This window comes from Euwallacea similis, chromosome 11 (genome assembly GCF_039881205.1).
Source record: "Euwallacea similis isolate ESF13 chromosome 11, ESF131.1, whole genome shotgun sequence".
In the NCBI taxonomy this organism is placed as follows: Eukaryota; Metazoa; Arthropoda; class Insecta; order Coleoptera; family Curculionidae; genus Euwallacea; species Euwallacea similis.
Window position 1 is genome coordinate 3,780,293 of NC_089619.1, and position 24,757 is coordinate 3,805,049.

At 33.8% G+C, this 24,757-nt stretch overlaps 1 protein-coding gene across 2 annotated transcripts in view; it reads left to right on the forward strand.

Annotated features, from left to right (window-relative positions):
- Positions 1-2,056: 2,056 nt before the first annotated feature.
- Positions 2,057-24,757, forward strand: part of ss (spineless) — a 55,906-nt gene continuing 33,205 nt past the window's right edge. For both annotated transcript variants that reach the window (XM_066395263.1, XM_066395264.1), the window contains exons 1-3: positions 2,057-2,300; positions 5,079-5,293; positions 22,573-22,763. In XM_066395263.1, coding sequence (XP_066251360.1) covers positions 5,238-5,293; positions 22,573-22,763 — 247 coding nt within the window. In that variant the 5' untranslated portion in view covers positions 2,057-2,300; positions 5,079-5,237. The remainder of the gene's footprint in view (positions 2,301-5,078; positions 5,294-22,572; positions 22,764-24,757) is intronic.

Sequence of the window (24,757 nt, forward strand, 5' to 3'; positions counted from 1 at the left end):
TTCGAAATTTAAGAATATATCACGATTTTTCACATTTTTGAAATAACCTTTCAAAGTTGTAGCATTCCCTAACATTTTTTAACTTTACTTAAAAAACTTTTCTTAAATATTACTTAAAAGTTCACCTGTTTGATCATCGTTAAAAAAGTGTTCTTAACGTTCATTTTTTTAACGTTACATGTTTCAGTTAATTTATTATGCTAAGGCTTAAAAATTCGATGATAACAAAATGTCTTATAAACGTGTAAATATTGACGTTATTTCTTGGCAGATTAAGCATTTTTTTCACGTCAAATTAATGTTATTTGATATATAATTTTTCTGAGATGTTTTCTAACACTATATTATTTTAATATGTTTCTGATTGGAAGAGAAACTCATAAATGTTTTAAAAAATTATTTTTTTATTTAATTTTAATATGCTACTTGTATGTTATAACGCCTCATTCCAGTGCAGTCATCGAACTTATTTTTTCTCAGGTAAATTTAGTAAACACCAATTCGAAACTGAAGTATTAATTATGTCTAAAACTTTGAAAGAGAGGATAACTAACATTGGTATAATTTCGAAGTAAGTTCAGAATAGCTCAAGCAAAAATTGAAAGCGATTTTCAATAAACTTATAAAGTTTAAAGATTGCTACAAGTTCGGAATACTGAAGCAGATAACAAAGTTTCAAAGTATGGCTTTTATATCCAATCAGAGCTTTTGTTCTTAGTTAGTATTATACTTATTTTATCTTTAAATTTGTAATGAATTAATATGTTCTGCTTTTGTTCAAGCAAATTATATACTGCCCGTCTAAATTCTTCCCTCCCCCTTTATTTTTTTAATAAACTAAAGCGATTTATGCAACAACACTACTAAGTGTTACCTTAATGTTACCTAATTAAGCTCTCTCTGTGTTTAGTAAGGGAAGAAAACCTTACTAGCGAAACGGCATGTAGTGAATATTGAGGAGAAACTAAAAACTTAATGCAAATAGATGGATCTTTCAAATATGGTTCACAGTCCTACTGATTAGATTCTTGGAATGTTTCACCATTTTTAAGAGCACACCAAGTCCATCGATTTTTTTTCGACCCGCATGAAAGGCAACACTTTCTAGATACGTTGGATAGGACCAGCGATTTATATTTAAATTTAAAAAAACAAATCACTTTAAAAAAATATCACATAATCTGTTCTGTTAAGTGCAAAAATTACAAAATATGCATATTAAAAGCTTACACAAAGGAGGAGAGCATAGTAGTACGACTTTTCCATTGGTCATTCTGTATAATTCTACCATAACTTCGTATTCTAAATTTTGTGGAGTAATATTAGGAGATTCAAAAGTTGTTTAAAAATGATACAGTACAAATGAAAAAAATTATAGTATTTTAAAGTTATTTTCGTAATTTTCCTCTATTTACTCTCAATAACTACAAGTTCCCCTTGTACATGAGCGCAAAGTAGAGGCGTGTATACCTATTTTAAATTACAAGACTTTCCCACCGCGCTACTGGCAGGTCTTTATTTGGTGACCCACTTAAAAGTTTTAAAAATGTCCCAAAAGGTTGAAATTATGGCAAAATCCAGTGGCGTCTCACAGAATAATGTTCATTATATGCTTTCCCTTTAATTATTACATCTTTGTAGCGATTCTTTGCCGAATATCAACTCCCTCATCCCTTTAATGCAACCCCTACAGATTACCCACCACCCAAACCTATTACTTTCCCCTCGTCATTGAACATCTAACTACCACTCTCCCCTCGTATCAAGACGGGCACTTTCAAACTACCCCTTTAAACCCACACCCCAACACACACCAAATCAAACCCTTCTCGCTCTATCCAAGCAAAAACACTATTACATTTCAATGTCAACAAAGAGAGAGAGATGTAGTGTGCCTTACTCCCGCCTGCAAACGTCTTCCATCTTGTGACGTTTCATAGGTGAGAACCAATGAACATGTTTCATGGGATGGTAAAGTCTGAGTAGGGGAATTGTGGGCCGAGCTTCGAACTTTTGCGGTTTTAGGGAGATAGAGCGTCTAGTCGATGATCGTATGTCGACTCTTCGCTGACCGTATGTGGTGTTCTATAGTGTTTCTAGGGTATCTACTAATACGTCGTGGGTCTACGAATTCGGATTTTTGTAGTAGCTTTTGCAGAGTGATTGAAACTATTACAAGTGACTATTATTAAGTGTCTTGTGCCTTAAGGGTTTATTTGTGAAGTGATCGCCGATGTATCTTGACGAAAAGAGGGTGGTGGTGCCGTGAGGAGAGGGAGGGGGAATTCGGTGCCGAAAAGGTGCGGTGCAAAAATTTTGATTTGATTTTTTTTCATACTATTAGATAAACTTTTTTTTAATTTCGCGAGCTTTGAACTCAGTTAATTATTATTGATAACGCACGATACTAGCACATTATAAATTTTGTAAAGTTGGTAAAGGATCCAAACTTGAGAGATTAAAAATCTTTTTCAGTATTCACAAATTTGACAAAGTTTGGACTACCTAACAAATCACCAGAATACAGCAAATTGTTATTGTCAAATATTATTTTGTTTTCTGTAACTCAAAAGTAGCTTGAAATTGCAATATAAATTAGGCTTTAACACTGACTGACTATAGAACGAGCATTATATATCAGTAGGTATTTACGACTGCGTAAAGTAATGTGAAATACACCGTATATGCGAATGCATTTTTTTTTTCCACTACTGGGGTATTTTCAGTTACAAATCTGATTTTACGAGGAGATGGGGAAAAAGAGTTTTCAAGAACTTATCTATTTTCATCGAGAATAGTGGAACTGAGAGGAATGACGCAACATACGTATACATACATATATGTATAGTAATAAACTTGTGTGCAAGTGCTGAGAATGTAAATGTCGTAAAAGATCATGTTTCTTATTCGATATTGAGATCGAATCACCTTACTTTAACATAGAAGATGCACTAAATCCAATATTTTTTAATGATTGAAAACATTCAAGTCATCTAAACTAAAGGAATTCAAATGCGATTAGAACTTTAGTTCCTCAGTCAAATTGGTTTTTTGTTACTTTCATTCAGAATAAACTTAGATCAGAAAGTTGAGATTGTATCATGAGACTGATCAAAGCCTCTGTATTTCTGATTTACAATTATTTACTTCGATTCAAATCACCGAATGTGTATATCTACAGGTAATTTGATAGGGTTTGTCGCGGAATCAAAATCAGTAAGTTACAGTTTAATTGAATGGTTTTAGAGTTTCAGTTATAAACTTCTCAAATATCTACATATACCTCTAATTGCTAAATATTCACATCCCTTCATATCTCAGACTACAAATGATTAGCTAACTTTCTAAAACGCATTTTAGCAACATATTTTAACTAGGTATGATGGAGCATTTGAACAACAGAAAATAAATATTGCTATTAGTAGACTTTTAGATGTTCCTTAAATGAAATTTTATTGCATATATATTGACTTGACATTAAAATCTACCTCAAATATTTGATTTCCAGGAGCTTTTCCTCCATATGCAGGTATAAAATTTATTTCAAGGCTATCATTATTTATTTCCCTAGATTTTCATTACATCTCTCGTATTCATAAATTTATTTTTTTTGCTCTATTTCAGATCCGTCGGAATCTTGGCCAGAACACTGATTATTTATACCTATTCCAAAAATATCAGTTGATATAGATACGATCAGTTTTTATCCATTTCAAAAGTTATTCAATACAGTCCTAACTTTCATATTACACACAAATAAACTGATTCAATTACAAAAATTGGCTTTATCCACGACCACTCAATAATGAACCAGTATTCAGCTTGTTAAATTAAATTGAAAAAAGGTCATATAACGTTAGAGGAACCATGGGGAAATTGCGAAATAAAAAGTCATTATTCCCTCTGGCCATTTAAGTTGCATTTGTAGCTATGGCAACCCGCTCTCGCTTTATAGAGCAAAACATCGCGATCTCCACCTTTGTTGTGTCTGCACCCTTGGTTAACTGCGCATGCGCGTTTAAGAACACACAAATTTGGTATTTCAATATTTTTCTAATTCGTTTGAGATTGAATGAAACAGCTTGCACTATCTTAGTTGTGACAAATCTATTAAACAATATTAATTTTGTAAATAAACTTTCAAAATTACAGATCGTTGAAACTAAAATTTAGCTGCTTTTTCTCGAAAATAATTAAACGTATAAGTATAGGGTATGCTACGTAAGAAATCCCTGAAATCTTGACCAGCATTCACAAATAATTCAGAAATAAGGGATTCCAACTGAAAAAAATTATCTCGTGGTAAAATTTCTTTACCCACCCTGTATAGTAAAAAAAAAGTCAATTTTTTCAAACCTGGCCTATTAGCCTCAAATATGTCTGTTAAATTTTATCAACACGCTAAACTGCTTTAAAGTTATTGCCTTGGGACACTTTAAAAAGTTCAGCCTATGTAACTTCGAAATTTGCCCTCCCTGCACGTTTAAGTTAAAAAAGTTTTGTCATGTCTCATTGAGTATACAAATATTTCTACTAAAAATTGTATTACCTAAGATTGTTAATGATGACAAGAATGGTGATTTAATAGGCGTCCGAAGACATGATTTAATTAATCTTACATCGACCCATAACCCACACTTTATTAATTTCTTCTCGTCTCTCTTTCAAACGGAATCGCTCATGGCTTAAAGCTTATAAGAAAACTCATAACCACCCACTACAGAGGTTAGATTACAACAAAGATTTACAACAAAATCGAAAAATATTAGGTATAGAATATCTTTAACTCAAACCTACACAAGTTGCCTGACTTATGCATAAATTATATTTTTGTAGTAGTGGGTAGGAAGGTATACTTTTCCGCACATAGAATTGCATTTGAACATAAAATTTTTCTACCACTACGAAGTGTTTTTGAAGAAAATGTATCCGATTTTCTTCAACGTACTATAGCCTCGCACAAAGCATTTTTTCCCATAGTTCGCCGAAGTTCGTTTTCTGGGAAAAGTCCCTTTTTCGTCCATATATGAAATAATCATTCTAATCATATTTAACAATGATATCTGGTTATCTTTCAGTGTCATTGAACTGTCAAAACGGATTTCCTGGGAGTTCAGGGGTCCCACCCATGTCCGCCCAACCACCAACTCGTCAGCGTGTCGCCCTTTGCAGGTGAGGGTATCCTAACTGCCGCCCCTGGGGTGGCAGTTACCCCACCGCAAAACTCCACTTCCAGCATGAACCAATTAGGAACCGTATATGCCACTAAGCGAAGAAGAAGAAATGGTAAAAGGTAAGAAAGTAATTTCCATATATACAATAATATAATACTTGTAAATACACTAACAAAAACGTATTGTAAATGTATTTTCTTATGTATGCAGTACCGGCCTTATGGGGGGCAAGGTTGGGCGACGACCTAGGGCGCCAGAACAGGAAAGGCAGCGGCCTTTCCTGGATTTTTTTTCGGGGTTAGGGGAGCGGTGATTAAAAATTTCGCCAAGCACGAGAAACTTGCTAAGACCAGCCCTGTATACATGTCCGGGTTTTTAAGGACATGAAGTTATTTTCTATAATGTTAATTTGGACACAAGAAAAGTCATTTCTAAAACTTTCGTTAGATTGTTATTGTAAAAAAAAAGATGAAAAGGCAGTTTTATAGAGTTTTTCATCGATCCACAAGATACCCATTATCAATACGGCTTGAAATTACTTTAAGCTAGATCTAACTACACTAAATCGAATGTCTCATGAATGTTGAACGTTGTCCTGATAATGTGACAGGAATATTGACAACAATATCCCGCATTAATGGTAATAAAGACGGTGATGATAAGAAGAAAATTTTCTTTAATAAATATTTTGAGTACTAAATGATTCTGACAGATTTTACCAGATTTTACTTCATGACTCTAATCTTTACTTGATACGCCCCTGAATTTTCATGGCAAATTTTGTAAATCTGACGTACTTTATTAAAGGAAACTTGTGGTTATACTGAAATGTAAAAAATCAGAGGTTTCTGCTAATCAATAAAGACGGAAGTACCTATGATTTTTGTAAAATTTGAGTCTTTCGTTGAATATTATCCTTCTTAAAATCCTTCATAGGTGCATTTACTTTTGATAGGTTCCTAGAACTTCACAGTAAGTTTTTCTCACTTCAGTGATTGTAAAAGAAACTTAATAACAATGTTAAGAGAGCTTACAAATTTTCACAAAAGGAATCTAAATAGGTAAAACATGAAAAGTTTATTTTATAAAGACCCGGGAATGCATATATCGCTCAGAGTTTGGGATATGAAAATGTTCTGTGGAAAGAGATTTATAGAAGATATTTCAGTCATATGGGAGTTGTTTTTCAATTTTCAAGCTTGTAAGAAGGTTTTCGAACATTCTCAGGAGATTTTCGTGGATTTTTGTCGATGTTGGCAAAGTTTTCAGTGAGTTTATTGCAGAATTTATTACGTTTTAATAGAAATTTTTGGGGTTTTTGTAATCTTGGAAATATGTAATAACATATATTCCCTAAGATCTTTAGATGTTTACATTTTCTAAATTTTACATAGTAGTCATCCCCTATACTTGAATTTTCAACCTCAAAGTTGATCTTGAACCCTATATGTCCAAAGCTACGTAAGGGAGACGCACGAAGAAATCAGCACAACTCTAAAAGTTATACAATTTTCGGAGTGTTTTATAGTCAATTAGGATGACGACAAAGATGGATTTTTGCAAAGGAAGTCATTAGCACGGAGTAAATCATGGCAAGATGATTAGCCAAAAAGTGTTTAAGCAAAAAAGGGTTACTGTTCCTATAAAACATACTTAATTTGGCATGGAACATACATTTTGCAATACAATTACACACTTGATCCTGTTAAGTTTAGTCTCTGTAACTTCTTTATCGTCTCGTAACTATAACTTTTAAGTGACCTTCATTTGCATTTGGCAAGAAATTGACAAAAATTAGAGGAATTAGCGTATCGCACCTTGTGAGATCGCGATAAAGCATCAAATTGCCCATGGACTAACCATAAAGCATAAGTGAACTTTATACCTTAATGGAACTTACTCACGCCTTTAAGGCCACCATATATAGCGTTCGAGTGTAAACTCCCTTGGATTCAGGAAACGGTGTAATTTAATTTGGTTCTGTTAATTTTATTCTACTTTAACGTGACCTCAAAGAAATTCTCTAGTGTCTCCACCACTGTGCTCACTTAAAGATCCGACCTTTTTCCAATAAAATTCGTATGCTGATCACGTCCCTCGATACATCAGTACCGCCGTCCGAAAGGAACATCTCTAATTGTTATTGGAACACTTTCGAGAACTATAAATTAGGAGCTATAGAAAAGAGAATGAGGCTGGGCACTAATTTAGATAGGTAAATGGGCTCTATTTTATTCGGCATTTTCTTCAGTTGCATGACCTTTTACGGTAGAATTCTACTTAAGATAGTAAATTCACGAAGTAAAAGGCAGCCAATTAATCATTTTGAAACCTTCTAATTCGCTGCGGCTGATGCAATCCTTTCTCAAGTGCATCTTAAAGGATTTATTTGAAATACTGGTAAATTAATACATTAAATTAGTAATGCTGTGTTGGCACTCCACCATTTTGTACAACAGTTTCATGACTCCCTACCAGAAATTTCCATGTTGGGAGCAATAAAGGCAACTGCCACGTAAATTACTGTCATAGCTTCGGGAAGATATCAGCAATTATACTCGTAGCTGTCTTATTTATTCATTTACACCATTAGTCATCGTAGTATTTATTATTTTAATTAAAACATTTATTAGGAGTGTACTAGTTCTCTTGCAACAGTGAGTGTGTTAATATATTCTTTCTCCGTCTATTGATTTTCTGATGTCTGGGTCTTTGTCCGGTAGTGTCCACCCTAAAGGAATGTCGATTTTACTTAACTATCGGCCGTATATCAATTATGAATTAAATAATTTGGGATTGGCGGTACTAGAGCTTGGCTCGTATAATATTTAAGGACATGCATCAACTTACGTGCTTTATTTAGTATACAAAGCGGCACAAAGGTTTTAGTTTATACACACACCTAGCTCATTTCCCTAATCCGTACCTGTCCGAATTCCATTTGCCATACTCGGCCGAAAAAAAAATGTGCACTTTCGTCGTCTCGCATGACATGACGGATTTCCATAAAACGCTGTCATAAAAATATTTTATTTTGTGAAATGACTGTTATATATCAAGCCACCCTCCTCAAAAAAGGTAATGTCCTCGGCTCTAGGAGCGCCAAGATCTGATAAGAGGCTTTTTAGGTTTTTCAGGGGGAATATGATTATTAATCACCTAGTTTGGACGTGAACATACGCACAATTTTCTTGCCAAAATGTTGGGGTTTGTTGATTTTATTTAACGAATGTTTTGCTACAGTAGTAACATTACGCAATTAAACAAAAAATGGTTGTGTTAAAAGTGGTTGCAGGATTAGATGGTTTAGTAAATCGTCTTGAATGTGCATATACTGGCCCCTTTCAAGTTCGTATTACTCATCTCAGAACTATTAGAAAATTGTATCAAATCATGTAAATTTAATATAGGAATAATATAATAATTTAATGTAACGTTACTATACTTATCGTCATCTGGATATAAGAAATAGGTAATTCGAACAATGGGGTTTTCTTAGATATCTAGCTATTTACTTACTTTTCATATCTATATTATCATACAAGAAACCGGAAAGTGCCTCAATTTTTTGATTAACTAATTACATAAATGTTAATGCATAAAGTAGGTAACTATGTTTTTTTTTAATTTCCTGCGTTTTTCTTATTGTAAGAATAAAGTTTGCTTTGTTTAGTTAATTCTATTCATTGAAAGAATAACTTATTCAATGCAAGCAATTGAAAGTGATTTAGAAAACATAATATTGCAATAAATACGGATATTTTAAATTTAATGAACTATATTTTTCGTCATTCCTCAAAATACATATTTTTCAAGATACCTAGTTAATGCATTGAGGTCAAGATATGGAAGAGAACATGGAGTGTAATACGGCTACACTTCCGATTTTTGTAGTAAACATGTTGGCTCCTCATATATCGACGGATATATCATAAATTTATAATATTCCATATACGGGGTGCTCGTTTTACGAGCATCACCATTGGACTCTCAGTTACTATAAGAGATACTACGTGTGTTAAATTAGGGCAAAGTTGCGCAATGTAAGTGTTAGTAAGTATATGGGTTTCAAAACTGCGATGTTGCTAACACTTTTCTAAATATCCAGGAAACACCGAATTTTTTTTTTTTTTAATTATGAATCAGAAAATCACTATAAGATGATGGAACCGAAATATTAAGAGCGTTTTGGGGTACTTTTCAACAGCGTTGTCAGTTTTCTTGTATTGCATCAAGTATCGTAGATATGAACTATAAATTTTGCAATTTTTTTCGTCTCTATATTCGATGATGTCGTATGTATAATGATGATCGATGATGAGTAACTGTATTTTTTCCAAGTTCATTAATATGACCCCTGTCAGAATTTATGTTGCCTTATTGGATAAAATACTGCATTTTTAATAATTTCTGATAAAATGCAAAGACTGACTGGGGATGATTGCTTATTCAAGAAATTAAAATAACATGAAACTTGCTTGAAGGGGCGTTTTAAAAGTCTGACGAAGGTGAAGATAAAGTTCTCTCTAAATGTCTCAAAAAGTGTGTTTAGTCTAGAAAAATTACGCCATTAAAATAATCTTATTAAGAAATTTTAAAATTCCCAATGGTAAAGTATGAATGAAAATTTCAAACTTTATCAAGTAAATAACTTTTTTTAAGGTTACTAGGAAACCTAACGAAAAAGATAAATTCGCGGCTCATTCCTTAACGACAATGAACATCCCTTAGCAAGTAGAGTGAAATGTTTAAAAGGTGTTCCAATAAGAGCGCAAAATTTAAATTTGGCACCATTTCTCGTGTCCCTAATTAAAAAAAAAATGGACCAATATCAACACAACAACGTATTTTAATTATTAAATATTATTTCAAAAATGGTAAGAGTTTGACTGCAACGATACGCCAATTGCGTTCAATTTTTAATCGAGAAAATATTCCAAATGCCTAAATTGTAATGAGACTAGTAAGGAAATTTGAGGAGATTAGGTCGATTTCTGATGTAAAACTATCGGTATGTGTTCCTCCATGCCGTTCAGCAGAAAACATCAAGGCTGTTTGTGCAGAATGTGGCTAAATATCCAAGAACATCCATTCGGTATCTCGCTCAAGAATGGAACATTACAAGAAGTGCCATGCAGCATATTCTCTTTAAATATTTGCGACTTTATGCTTATAAAATCCAACACACTTAAGAACTCAAGCCTACAGATCATACACCGAGAAGAGAATTCCTCAATTGGACTATTGAACAGCAAAAAGTGAACAGTAATTTTTAAGCATTTAACACCTTTGGACTTTTTTCTCTGGGGTTTTTTAAAGTAAAAAGTTTATATATGCAACCCACGACTTTCCAAACTTCAAAACAAAAGATTAGGCCCTGTATCACTGAAATAGAACCACATTTATGCCAAAAAGTGATTAAACATTTTATTAAAAGTACGCTAATGTGTCAGCAAAGCCGACAAGGCAATTTATCAAATATATTGTTTCCTACATAATTTTGACATGTCTACTTTATGATTAAATGATTATATTGGTATTATCTAAAAAAAAGTGTGTTTTACTTTAAATTTAAATTTTGGGTCCTTGTTGGCAAACCCTTTATAAGCAGTAACGTTTTTAAAGATATCCGCACATGTGTCTCCCCTGAAACGTGTTAAAACTTTAAATCCGTAAAAAATTTGTGAAGAAATTCCAAAAATTTCTAAATGCACACAAGAATCACTCAATATGCTTAATATATGTAACAGGGTCCACCTAAACGGTTTCAGACTCGCTGCGCTTTGCCTTAAGAGAACGTAAAAACATGCCTTTTAATATTAAAATTTCTCTTGTATTCTGAGGCATTTAAAGGATTAAAAGCTGACTTATTAACAAGGGCTTGAAACTCAATTAACACCGAAGCTTATTTTAATGTAAATGCGCCATCTGCAAGTGCAACAAATTGTCTTTAGCGTGTCCTTTTCAGGTGGCCATCAGGAAATACAACCGAATAAATTTCGATATAGGGATTTAAAAGACAGGCATCGTGAACAAAATATATAAGTAAGGCCGGTTACGTTTTCCATCAATTAAAATTAAGAATCGCAATTAGCGCAATTTTTATTAATTGGCGGCAAGGAATATTAAAAATCCAGCAGATGGATGTCTCGTGCCCAACAGCTGATGTTTGTAAGTTCTTAATAATCAGCCAAAATAATACGTATTCCACTTTTTACGACATGTCATATAAGAACCCGTCATTTAGGTCGTTTATTGGCTAAATAAAATACATTGCGTCCAAGTAAGCTTATCGCTACGTTTGATCCTACAAGAAATTTGCCAAGACGATCGGTGTGATAGCTCCCGAATAAATTTTATGTTTTAGGTATATCTGAAAGCAATAATTATATGATATAATATAACAAGGTGTTCTGCTTGCTAATTATGATAATCATCAGACATCTGCTGTTTTACAGCAGCTTCTTCGTTATTAAAAAGAGTTAAAATTATCGCTCCCTTTTCATATAGATTAAGAGCTTAAGGATAAACTTCTTGGAAAAATTGACTATGGAATTTGCGTATTGAGTATAATATTTCTTTCCAACTGTGTCCCTGAAACCGATAGGAAACTATATCTTAATTACAAGTTGCTTTTGAATGTAAAAATTGCACTTAACCATAGTTTACAACTTCTATTATTACTTTTTTAGCATTTTATTAAATAAAACTGATCAAGATGAAAACATTCATTATACTGTTCTAACTGCCTTATGAAATTACCAAAATTCTGTCACATCTTCACCCTTCCTTACAACGTTGTGGCGTACAGAAAAGACAGTAGCGAATCTAGGAGTAATGAGGCTTTGGTACAAAGGATCTTGAAACGCGGTTGAGGATACTTAAAAATATTCAACACCTGGCGAATTTCGAGTAAGCCAAGACTAAGTTGCATGTACGAATTCAATTTGAAATTAAATAAATTTAAATTTGAGTCAAGCGTGAGGTTTCGAACCTGAAATTTCCCTGCGATATAAAGTACTTTTGCCATGCTCATAAATTGAAAATATTGTTACATTTATATGATAAAATTCAATTTGACCTGAGATCAATCCAAATTAAAGAAAGCTTTTATAGCACTTGGTAAATCCAGACATTTATAATCTAGTAATTGTTCAAATTTATACTATTCGTTTGTTTTTTTTTTGTTATTATTTTTTGCTTGAAAATTCTGTCCGCCTATTTTTACTGGGTGCGAATGTTCTGCAAATTACGGACAACCATTATGGGACTCAATTTACAGTATGTCATTGTCGTTTAAATTCCCATGAAATCCAGTTTTCCGGACTTTCCGCAAATTTTCTATTTTTATAGTGCTAAACAGCAACTTTTCTTTATCATTTTGACGATTTTGACATTTGTGTAATTCTTTCCTCAAATTTGTGTCCTGTAGACCCCAGCTTTTAGTCCCTTCCAATCCATACTTCTCTAATTATAGAGAACTCTTATATTACTAAATGTATAAGAAGTAATTCTCGTATCATAATGTTTTGAGACCCAGCAATGTTTCAAAATATTATATTTTTTCTTTCTCAATTATACTTTTTTGGTCAACAGGCATTCTCTAAAAAGCGTTAATTCTTTGACGTTACACCACGGTTTTTGTAGATGAAATTTTTTAAATTACGAATATTACCATATTATCGAAATAAGTTTATTTAGCCTAAAATTTATAGAGACACTTTTCTTGTGATATATTTCTCGTCCCTATATTTTGAACTACGACTTGCTAAATTGATAAAATATTATATATTTGATTGCTAACATTAGCATAAGCCTCAGCATACACCTTTTAGTTGAAAAGAGCTTAATACAGATACGGTCTTTTTAATTAACAGGACAGAATAACCCCATCCTTTCCAAGAGTGTATGTAGATCTAGGGGTAAGTAAGCTCTTAACCAGGCAGCATCTTGCTACTTAATATATTACCTCTTTATTTAAATTTCCTATAACTACCATGAAAATTTTGGAATACATCTATCGAAAAGATACTATCAGCTTCATTCAACATTGCTGCGTGGTCAAAGCTGACGTTTTTTGTTTTAATGCAAATTTCGCTTAATTCGAATTTTATTCGCTCTTTCATATTTAAAAATTGCACGTTTATATGCACGAATATCCATTTATTTACATCAGAAAGTGACAATTAAATTTAGTATCATCGCAATATTTATTATCTTCAACCTAATTGGCGTAAATAATTAGGAGCCTTTATTTATAATAATACGATTTCTTTGTTTAAAAAGTCACAGTTTTTCAATGTTGGGAGAACTGCGAATTTAACACGTTGATTGTTTAATTTCACATAACAGAACCAAGATCTGCAATGATGCATTAATGTTCTGAACACTATCATTGCAAGAGAGTAGAGATTTAACGGGGCATTAACTTCAAAGTACGCCAAGAACAACAAAAGGATGCCAATAGATAAAGGGAAGTTGGTCACTTAACCTCGAGAAATATCCGTATGTTCGCCTTAAAAAATCTCTAATCTTAGTATGAAAAAACAATGTACAAAAGCAGAAACAAAAGTAGGTATAACAAAGAATATTTTTATCCCTAATGGTACGTATATTGTCTATTTATCATCTCTCTCAACACTGAAAAAACTTAATAGCACCTGAAAATTTACCGCTTAACCCAGTTCATAAATACCACTTTAATAACAAGCCGAACGGTTAAAATTACTTTTGAATGTAGTCTGCTCTCAAGCGACGACACCATCGCTTCCCCCTCATTAGAATTTTGCTGTGATCACTATTAAAGTGTCATCAGAAGCATAAGAACGGAAATCTGTGAGAGGGATTTCAAATTGATTTAGAAAAAGATGCACTTTTTGTTGTAATGGTTAATGTTCTGTGGGATCTATTCGAGAGATTAGAGATAATCTGTAGTAAAAAGAACTATTCGGTGAAATTTTATAAAAACTACAATGGAGAGCAAACACTTTTTTTCCAGAAAGGAATATCTCGATCGTGTTTTTTGGCCCAGGTGCAAAAACTTATAGCATTATTGTAGACGATAATGGATATTACAGGAAATGTCTTATGTTAAGTTAGTTTAAACTCAGATTCTTTTTGAAATCTTTTTGTTATATAGAGCAAAAAACGAGACTTACTTTTGTAGTATAAATTAGTGAACATATGGAATAAATGGATAGCAATACCGAACTATTTTTTGATAAAGTGATTGTAAAATCACTTTCTGCAGGTTCACAAGTGCGCCTGCTTCCCTTTTCAACAGCGCGTCTATCCAAAAATAAGTTAGTTTGTTTTCACATTTCTAAACTACAACTCAATTTTTGATTAATTTGAAGCACCATGATGGTTGCACCAAAATCATTTTTCATAAACATAGATCTATAGACTCTATGTAATCTATGGACACCTTTAGATCGTACAAATTATTTTCTCCACTACTAGCTTGAAAACACACAATTATTAGGTGTGTTCAATGACTATGAAGAACATTTTTTCTCCTTTTTTCTAAATCAGTTGAATCCAAGGTAAAGAAACATTGTTACATTATTTTTGCTATTGGTCATTGTTACTCTTTCTCCACGAGTTGGGAAAAGTTAGAGAAATGTGCTGTAAAATAGCAATTTTAGATAAAACTTGCATAGGGGATTTGTACATATGCAGGATCTTTTTCATTGCTAGAGTTGATAAATTGTAATGTATTTACCTAAAAAATTAAATCCGAAACGTAAAAAAACAACGCGTCTTGAATGATCACTTCAACGGTGACGGCATTATTGCCTTATGACTATGGCTCGCCAGGTAAATAATGAGTCATACGCGTTTCATTATAAATCTTTTTACAAAAAAAGGTGAGAAAGGGGATAAAATGTTCTTTACAGTCATTTAACACACCCATTAATGGTGTCATTTATAAAGGTGTCCATAGATTGACAGAGAACGTACAGATGTATATCAAAAATGGTGCTGGTGCAACTAGGGTTCTCGTATTTAGAGATATTTTCCGAATAGTTTCCGATGTTTATTTTCTCCTTCAGATGTCATCTGTCTTTGTCTGCAAAGAACTTCCCAAAATAAAAGTCGAAACTGTAACAAAGGCACCCCAGCTATCGGTTGTAATTTACACAGAAGCAATCCTGGTTATTTTCATTCCTTGGCCGCTAATGATCCTTTCTTCTTGTCGTTTGTTTATTCGAAGCTACTGACCAATAACTTTAATTCCAATCTCCTTTACCAATTAACCAGCGTACAGACAAGTCTCACTTTTTATTTAATTCAGCCCCTTATCACTAAAAGAGTGGGTTCGATTTACGACCTGCCGACACATTGAAGTGAGATAACGACAGTCCAAAAATACCGGTGTTTCGTTTAATGGCATTTTAAACGGAATCGAGTACACTCATCTGTCGGGTTATCTTTGTGTTGTATCTCTTTTTAGAAGCCACGGTAGCGTATCTCTCGATAGCAGTCGTCTGATGAATGGGACTAGTTTTCCTTCGGGTTTACTCACTTGATATATTTCGTTGTTTAAATCCAATGCAGAGAAACCAAAATCTTTTCACACAAAAATCTGCTCATAGCCTTGTGTGTTCATTAAGCTCCCATGAAACGAAGCATCGCGATTACGATGGCGGACACTAAAGAAAATTACAAAGTTGGTCACAGTCACCTCACGATCTATTTCCTAACTCCAGGCGAAAACCAGTATTAGCATCCTTTAGATAAGCCGATGCAATGCAGTCTCCAATAGATGATTGCAACTAGATTGGTGAGGTTGGTGTAATAACCATGCAATTGAAGCAAAATTACCTTAAGCTTCAGCAAATTAGGTGTCCGAAATGGCTGTGATTATGCAAAAGCTTCTTGGCGCTCTGGAAGCTTATAAAAGGAGTTGTTTCCATTTTAGATTGCTTTTGATCACACATTTCTCAGGTCTTCGCGGAAGAGCTTTGTTTGATCACCGTGGGTAATGAGTGCAACAAAGTGAATTGTGAAGTAATGGTCTTGTACGCCTTATAATTATGATGCGGATTTTTTGCAACACGCTTTACTTCCTCTTATTTCGGTCTAACATAATCCATTATTTCTTTAGCGACCCATAACCAGTTGCAAGGTTAATCTCGCTGGCGATTCCATAGCATCCATACATTCATATTCAATATCCATCGCACTCTTAACACTATCGAGGACAGGACCTCGACATTCTCCATATACTACATAGCCCATCCAAGCAGAAATAATCTCTTTGGAAACCATCCTTGGAATATTTTTCAATTAAACTTACGCTTTTGTGGTACAGAAATATAGAGAAGTTCTAAAAGAGGTTCTGGTGTGGAAAACTGTACCACATAATTGGACATGAGTGTTGAGCATCCATGTGATTTGCTAGTAATTTTGAACTCTCCAAAGTGCTTTTCAAAGCCACTTGGGCCGAAATTCCTTCTTTCAAGGTTCTTTTCATTTTTGGAATACATCTATATACATTTACCAATCATAAAATATTTTCAAATATTATTTAAGGGATTTTTTTAGGCCGATATTTAAGGGATAGATGAGCCTTCTTGGAGATTTGGTACCATTTGCGGAAGTCTCTAGATTTCAAGTATAGAACTGCTGAAAGATATTAAATCCATGAATGGAATTTGATTCCCAAAATTCTATACTACTATTGGACCATTACAATGTTCTGGAATACAAAAATCCAGAAATATAACGTCACTCGAATCCTGCTCTGGCTTATTTATTCTGCATACTAAACTCCTGTGTTGAGGACTTTAGTTTGGAATCCGTCTTGGAGTCAATAAATCACTGGCGGGCTACTTGTTATGCAAAGGCCGAATGTCTTCGACTTCTTCCCACGCGAAGTTGTCACCGCGTAAAGAAGGCCCGTGTCTAGAGATAGCACTACCGGACGGTAGCCGCTGATGAAGACATCACCGGAGCTATTAACGACGCCACCGAATTCTCGACACTTTGTATGTTAATCGACCAGTGTCGTCCGAATCGAAGAAAAATAGTGAAAGGTCTCTTGATTTTGCTTTTAACCTATCCCAACCTCCTGCAGAGAAATGGCGATTCCATAATTTATTTTTGTAAACAAAGCAAACGTGCAATACCGTGTTGTGTTGGCATGTTGAACATGACATGGCCGTGCTCAAAAAGCTTTATAATGTGTGAAGATTTCATTCAGAGGCAACACAACACGGCAGCACGCCATGTTCCTGAACAACTTGTCTTTCGTTTTTCGTGTCTAATTTGAAGGCCGCCCCCGAACACGAATGAATACAATGAAAACTTAACATTTGAAGCCCTATATGGAGCAACAAGTACACAAAATTCAAAAATGTTCATTTTTTCCCGTAAGACCTTTTGTGATCCAACGATCTTAGCATCATCAGGAGAGCTCTCTTCAGCTGTATTACATTTGTTATCCTGTTAGGATCAAGTACACCGCTTCAATTCCAATTTATCCTATATGCTCACTTTCAATGTTTAATGGTTGCTAAAGACTTACCTGCGGATTTAGATCTTCAACACAAGTATTCACTTTTTTCTGTGTATTGAGCCACATTATTCCTCATATCTTCGTTGGCCCACTCTGCCATTGCAAGGGAAATTACGACATCTTTGATTCTCCGCTAGAAAAACATCTCTACGATTCAAATCACGTAACTTTTTATTCACGTCACAAAATGTAACGATTGAGAATCGCCTTACGTAAAATGACAAGTCATATAAATGTAATATGTTCAAAAAGGATAAAGATATATTTGAATGTCTAAACATACCCCTATTTTTTTGCACGGTTGCCGCTTAATTTGTTGACGGTTTGGCTTAATTTCATTTTTTTCTAATTTTAAAACTTTTTTGTTCATTAGTACGATAATTATTTACTTTGGATTTAACAACAATATAAATAATAATTAGTAATAATCCAATAAAATGTTAAATACTGATAGCGTTGCACCAATACCTGGCAAATTCCTCCTACATCTTAATTTTGAAACGATGTGGCATCACTGCTGATATGAAGCCTGTGACGTGCATAAAAAGTTGCGTGATTTGAACCATAACTGAATTCATCTCGCTCCAAGAGAATTCTTAAGAGTCTGGCAAAAGCTTAAATGCGACAGATTGCTCTCATTCGGCCAAAGTTTTACATTATGGTCTTAGTCCATCGTTTGTTTGCCGTCCACGTATATCCTCTGTGTAATTAAGGTATGTCTGCACTACTTATGTAAAATTATTCAAAACCAGAGTTTTAACCCCAAATTTTTCCCCCGACAAAATCTAACTCCTATACAGAGGGTCTAATTTGCCATCGGGAATTCGCATTCGAGTTTGGCAGAGGCCGAAATTATGGTAAACTCTTCGGGAATGTCTGCTTATACCGCATGAAACCGTTAATTCGGTGAAAATAGCAATGTGTCGTAATGATACAGTAGCGAGAACTGAAATAATCGTTGGGATGTTATTTAGCATTTGTGGCAATTTGTAAGCAAATGTTCTCCCGGTTCGGTAGGATCGAGATTTGCTTCTGTTGCTCCTTTTTTGGGGGGAACACACAATTTTGTGTTTATAAAATTTGTCCTAAATTTCAATCGTTTTTCTTAGTTTTTGCATATTGAGAGTATAGATATATAATCGGAAAATGTTAGATTAGAATAATAATAAGAATAGTCACGACAGCACGATCCTTTATGAACACCTAATGGGAGAGTCGGAAGAGATAGAGACAGAATTTCTAATTGAAGAATCTCTGGATTTTTCACTTATTTAGAGCTTTCAAATTTGATATTTTTATAGAAGTTTAGGAAAATGCCCCCCTTTTTTAATTGAAACGCAATTCCGTTTATGTTACAACATCATAATGGTCTACCAACTCCTGTTAATTAAGACCTTCTAGCACCATTTCTATTGTTGTGACATCGTCCTGTTCCACGAAAGAGTCCTAAAACAAACAGATGAACTAATAACTTCAGCTCCAAACACCAGATGTATTAATTAAAAATTGACAGCCTAATGTCTGTTAATATAGCGAGGAAAATTGATGAGTTTGCCGCATTGTTACTCTGTAAATACCTGGTCATTTGTCATTCTTGTCTTTACTGCTGTTTATTCTTATAAGCACTGTTTATTTTGTTATAATTTTCTAAATTAATATGAGAAGACCAGTCCAACAGGCTTTAAAAGAAACTTGAAAAATGGAATTAATAGCTGAACGCTAATAATTGATTCAGTGGAAAGTTTGCCATCATCAAACTTGTTAACCGTTGCATGCAAAAGAAGTGAGAAACGGAAAGTAAGTATAGGGTATCACGTAAAAATCATTTCCATGATTTTGACAAATATCTGGGTATCTCGTGCTGAATGCATGACCTTTAGAAAATAGTAGCTAGTCATGACACTGGTTTCATGAATGGAGCTACGATACTACACTATACGGTGTGCGTTTCGCTCAGTTACGTGTACAACGTGATAATGACGTAATAAAATCGTATCAACAAACACGAAGATGATTTTCATACATTCATGGGATACAAAGACCTCTAATAAGCTAATTTTAGCTAACTAAAAGGATCTAGGTGATGGTGTGAGATGCGTGACTAGTTGTGTTAAACAGGCCTTAAGAAACCCCCTACTAGCACACTTATATAATAGCAGTTTATTAATTATTATTGACTATTTGCATTCCTCTCCATAAACCTACTGAACATAATGATCTTCAGCACAGAAAAATCATCAGATGCATAACAATGCGTGTTATTATTTCCAGTAAGCGCAGCCGATTTTCATACAGTTAATTAGTTCGTTTCCTCGGTCTAAAAGCGCAATTTTCGAATTAATTTTTGCAAAATACTGTTAAATAGTTTAATTTTATGATAAATTTGTTTTTATTTTCTGCTGAGCGGTCACGCAATTGTAATCTTTTGCTACCAATCCGAAGAAATAATGCATTTTTTAAACATGCATGAGCGCTAGTTAGAGATAATGGAAACCTGGAAAAGTAGAAAACCGAGCGATTATGTTTTAGATAGATATAAATTTATTCTGTCAGATTTGATTCGTAGGTTTGCAGGATGCATGTATATTGTTTTCCAACGGTAATCGGTTAATTACAGTAATTACCAGTTAATATGGATGTGTATCTAGGCATATTTCAAACAGAGGCAAAGATATTATTAATAAAATATGAATAGTACATGTGCAAAGTGCAAGTTTCCCGACTTAACCAGTGAATCGATCAGGTGGGCACCCGGTCTTAATTACAAGAATTAATTTATTAGATTATAATAGGTTATTTTAAACCCAGGAAGTAAGTTAAAAAAAGTAATTTTTACGGTAGCGAATGAATGAAAGATGACCTTATGACACACAGATTGTTTCAATATATAGTTGGTAACAGAAACTTGAGAGGAACACGAAACGATCAAAGCAAGAAGAGATCTACACAGAGAATTTGCAACGTTATAGGTCTATATACCTCGTCAAAGTTAAATGCGCGTTTGAAAAGGAACAATCAAACAACGCAATTTCAAAGGAATGAAATAATAAAAATACCAAAAAATATATATAATTGATATTTCCTTGACAACAAAACTAATAAAAAAGTCATGTAGGAAAACAAAAAAACAGGCCTTTTTGGCTTCATGCAATACTTGAGAATATTCACATATTTTATAGATTGCATAAAGTGTTTTGGAATTTCTAAGGCCTTCTGGAGTTTCTCCAAGGAATTGCCTCAATTCGCACACTATGAGGATCTCGGGAAACTTTGTTACATAGTAGTTACAGGGCTTTTTTAGAGTTAAATTGTGGGTTTAGAAGTTTCTTTAAAGTTTTTGTTAGCTTTTATGTTTCCTGGCAAACTTGATTCGATTCATTACATACTGGAGAATTTGAACATATTTTCTGGGTTATTTAGAGAATTTTAGCGATATCCGTACTTGAGGACCATATCCCAGCGCCACATTAGGCATGAACACTCGGCCCAACGATGGGAATACTGTATCCAGTCCCTTTTACAGCAGTGCTGGGATTATTCCATCAGGACCAGTTTTTTAAATTATTTCAGAGAATTTAATCTGCAATAATGTAATTACCGGATCATAAATGTTACGTATTAAGCAATTTTCGAAAATTATTTCTCATTTATCATTTTTTTCTGGTCCTTCTTTTTTCTCGTGTCGTGCTCAATACATGCAAAATTTTTAAATTATAAAGAATTCAGATAACATACTGTAAAAATTATTGGCGTACCTGAACTAACCTGTTAAGCTCTTTTCATTTAGTTTGTTACTTGGTTCTTACTTAAAATTGCGATCGGTATAACCCTATATTTACTGGATTAAAATGCGTGTGTTTCAAATAATACATGCAGAGGAACCTTTCATCTTTTATAGTTTAGAGTCCATTTTTTCTTAGTCCTAATTTCACCATTCTCTTATTCATATTTTACAATACCTATCTCGCTCTATACCGAAATAACCGGCTTACATGAAGTAAGATACTTCAGCAAGCGCTCAAGGATATAAATCATATTTTTTCTTAAAGTATATTACATTTTTTTAGTGATTTCTTACCTTTGATTTGTGCTGGTGTGATTGCGACTATACATTTGTTAGTTGAGTTTTCAATGCACGCATGCAGCAGGCTTCTGGTCTGGCTGTAAGACCTATCTGCTTTGAACTGGAGGAAAAAAGATACATGTTATTAGGAAACGTTTTACAGTTGCCACAATAGATCGACAACAGTAATAATTACCCACAATCCAACATCATTATACCGAGTAAAAATTAAACTTAGCCGCCTGCCACAACCGGATCCCTCAACTTGTGTTCCCTCTAATTATAATCTGTTGTCGGAGAAACTAAAACTAGCTATTACTTATTTCAAAGAATTTTCGTTGCTGCAGTACGAATTCACACAAAAATTGGAGTTTAATTCTTAGACCTCGATAATTACCCTCTCCTTGCAATTAGTTCTAAACTGTCGCTTGGAAAAACTTTGAAACTAAATCAAAAGGAAAATCTCATGCATAATTCATCGGGGCTTTCGAAATTGCGCACTAAATCATCAAAATTGGGTTGATTTATCGAGCTTACGAACTAATTTATTCAAATAAGACTCTATGGAACCCTTGCCGCATTAAGGTACAATGAAATCCGTGGAATTATGTTAAAAACGGACGAAATTTGTATACGAAGGGTAGAATTAAAATCGAATTTGGTTTTGTGGGCCTCGTATAAGGTCGTCAAGATTATTCATGGATCTGCAGTGTTCTAATTTCTTTTGTATTTTGCCAAGACATCGTTAATGGAGCTGTGTAACGATAACTTAAAAGAATCCACAATAGGTTAATAATTATATTTTATTTCAGTCTCAAACCCACCCCTAAGGACGGCGTCACAAAGAGCAATCCCAGCAAACGACATCGGGAACGCCTCAATGCAGAACTGGACACTTTGGCCAGTCTCTTGCCCTTTGAACAGAACATCCTATCGAAGCTTGACAGGCTGTCTATCCTACGTCTTTCCGTCAGTTACCTACGCACAAAGAGTTATTTTCAAGGTAAGTTTTAAATCCACAATCGAACTTTAAATAATTTATACGCCCCATAACATGGACTTGAATACCATAAATAACAATTAGCTTATGAAAATACTACTAAGATTCTTCTTTCAGCGAGTGTTTGGGTCTCTTCATTAACACAAACTGTTTGGGTACGATTTACTACGATGCCTTTTAATAACTCTCCTGACTTATGAGCATAATCCATTTGGGTATAAAGAAATCCACCTCGTGTGTTTTACGACTTAATTGCATCTCATGAGGCAATAATTAAATTTACGACTTTCTGGGTAAATAAAAATTAAATTTCAATCTGGACAAAGTTGACCTATCACTTATAATGGCAGTCACCTATCACAAAGCGATTATCGAATAAGTTAGGCAATGTGATTGAGCAGTTTAATTTAATGCGGATCTTGCGTGCCACTCTAACTACTGGCACGAAGTTACCCAGTTTTACATCTGGGCAAATTCGGAAGGGATATGGTAACGTGAAAGTTGACGGTGTTAATCACATTACACTAGAATCAGTAATCGGTTTCGAATTAAGACATTAAGGTATGATGGTGCAAATTATTTCCAGTTTACCCGAATTTCATCATTCGTTATCATGTGCGTGAAAGAGGATGATTCAAATGTTTCAAATGAATTTTTGAAAAACCTGTGGGTGCTGTACTACCTAGTGAGAGTTACCACAAAAGTGTTTTTTGTTTGCTGGTGCGTTGTGCAGTGTATTCGAAATGATTTCGAACGAACCCTTTAGGTTTAAACCTCTATTGCAGGCTTCGTGGTGTGTATAGGTTACTCGTCCTTGCAAGCTGCTAGGTCCTTTTTCTGCCCAATGTATTTCTACGTCCTACTCAGATGAAATTCAATATTTATCTGATATTAGTGTTTGAGTCTATTCATTTATTCCAAAATTTCTTCTGGAGTTTCCGTTTGGTATCAATCTAAACTAAGCTGAATAAAAAATTCTAGTTTTCAATTTCTAAAATTTTACCACCTTGCATCTTTATAAATGAGAATTTCACAAATAATATCTTCTTTCAAAATCAGCTTATTTCGCAATTACTTACCACCCTCTTTGTATGTACATTCAGATTTCAGTATCTCAATTTTAAAGCTATCAGTGCTATTTCTAACATAAATTTTCTCATAAATATTTAATTAAAATTAAATAAACTGTTTTAAAATTCTGAATAACTTCAGATTTTAAGTCAATATTATACCTGAAAGTCTTCACACATTGTAACAATGTATTGAAAAAACTTTTTGCTTATCTGAAAATTAATGAAAAATTATCTTTCAAAATACATTACTCACTTCTTGAGTCCCTCCCCTTATTCTCGTATAATTTGCCCAGTATAACCTTTTCATATGAAAATATCTTTGCTTAATTTTCTGTTCATTCATTTGTTAAATCTTTTTATCTCCCTTTTTCCAAATTTCGAGGAATATACCATATTTTCCTATTTTTGTATTTCTCGTCTCATATTTCAAAACCTTCGATCAAAATAAATTACTCCCAAGTTATGCTTAGATAAAAATCTCACTTTCTAGTACAATTTAAAAGAATACCTTCTACTCCCTTTATTCTCTCTTATAATATTTTCTCTCTTAATCACATCTGCTGTTTCCCCTCTTTCTCCGAGAAAATCTTTATGGTGACAAACTAATAGTACAAATTACTACTTATTGATTTTCTTTCTTTATTCAATATATTGGAGCCCACGCTCTCACTCATAATCCACTAGTCCACTGAATTACCCATCTTTGTCAACTAATGTGCGAAAACTACTCATAAAATTTTGAAGGAAGGAGGACAGCTTACTTCTTCCGTATTTCTTCTCTCCTGGTCAAATTCTCAAAAAGATATTCTCATCTCTCTATTTCAGTACATTTTCAGAAAGAGAACATACTCGTGTTCTGTTCTCCTTACTACCATGTTTCTACTAAACTTCACTTTTCTCTTTCCTCTATTATTATTAAAAGAA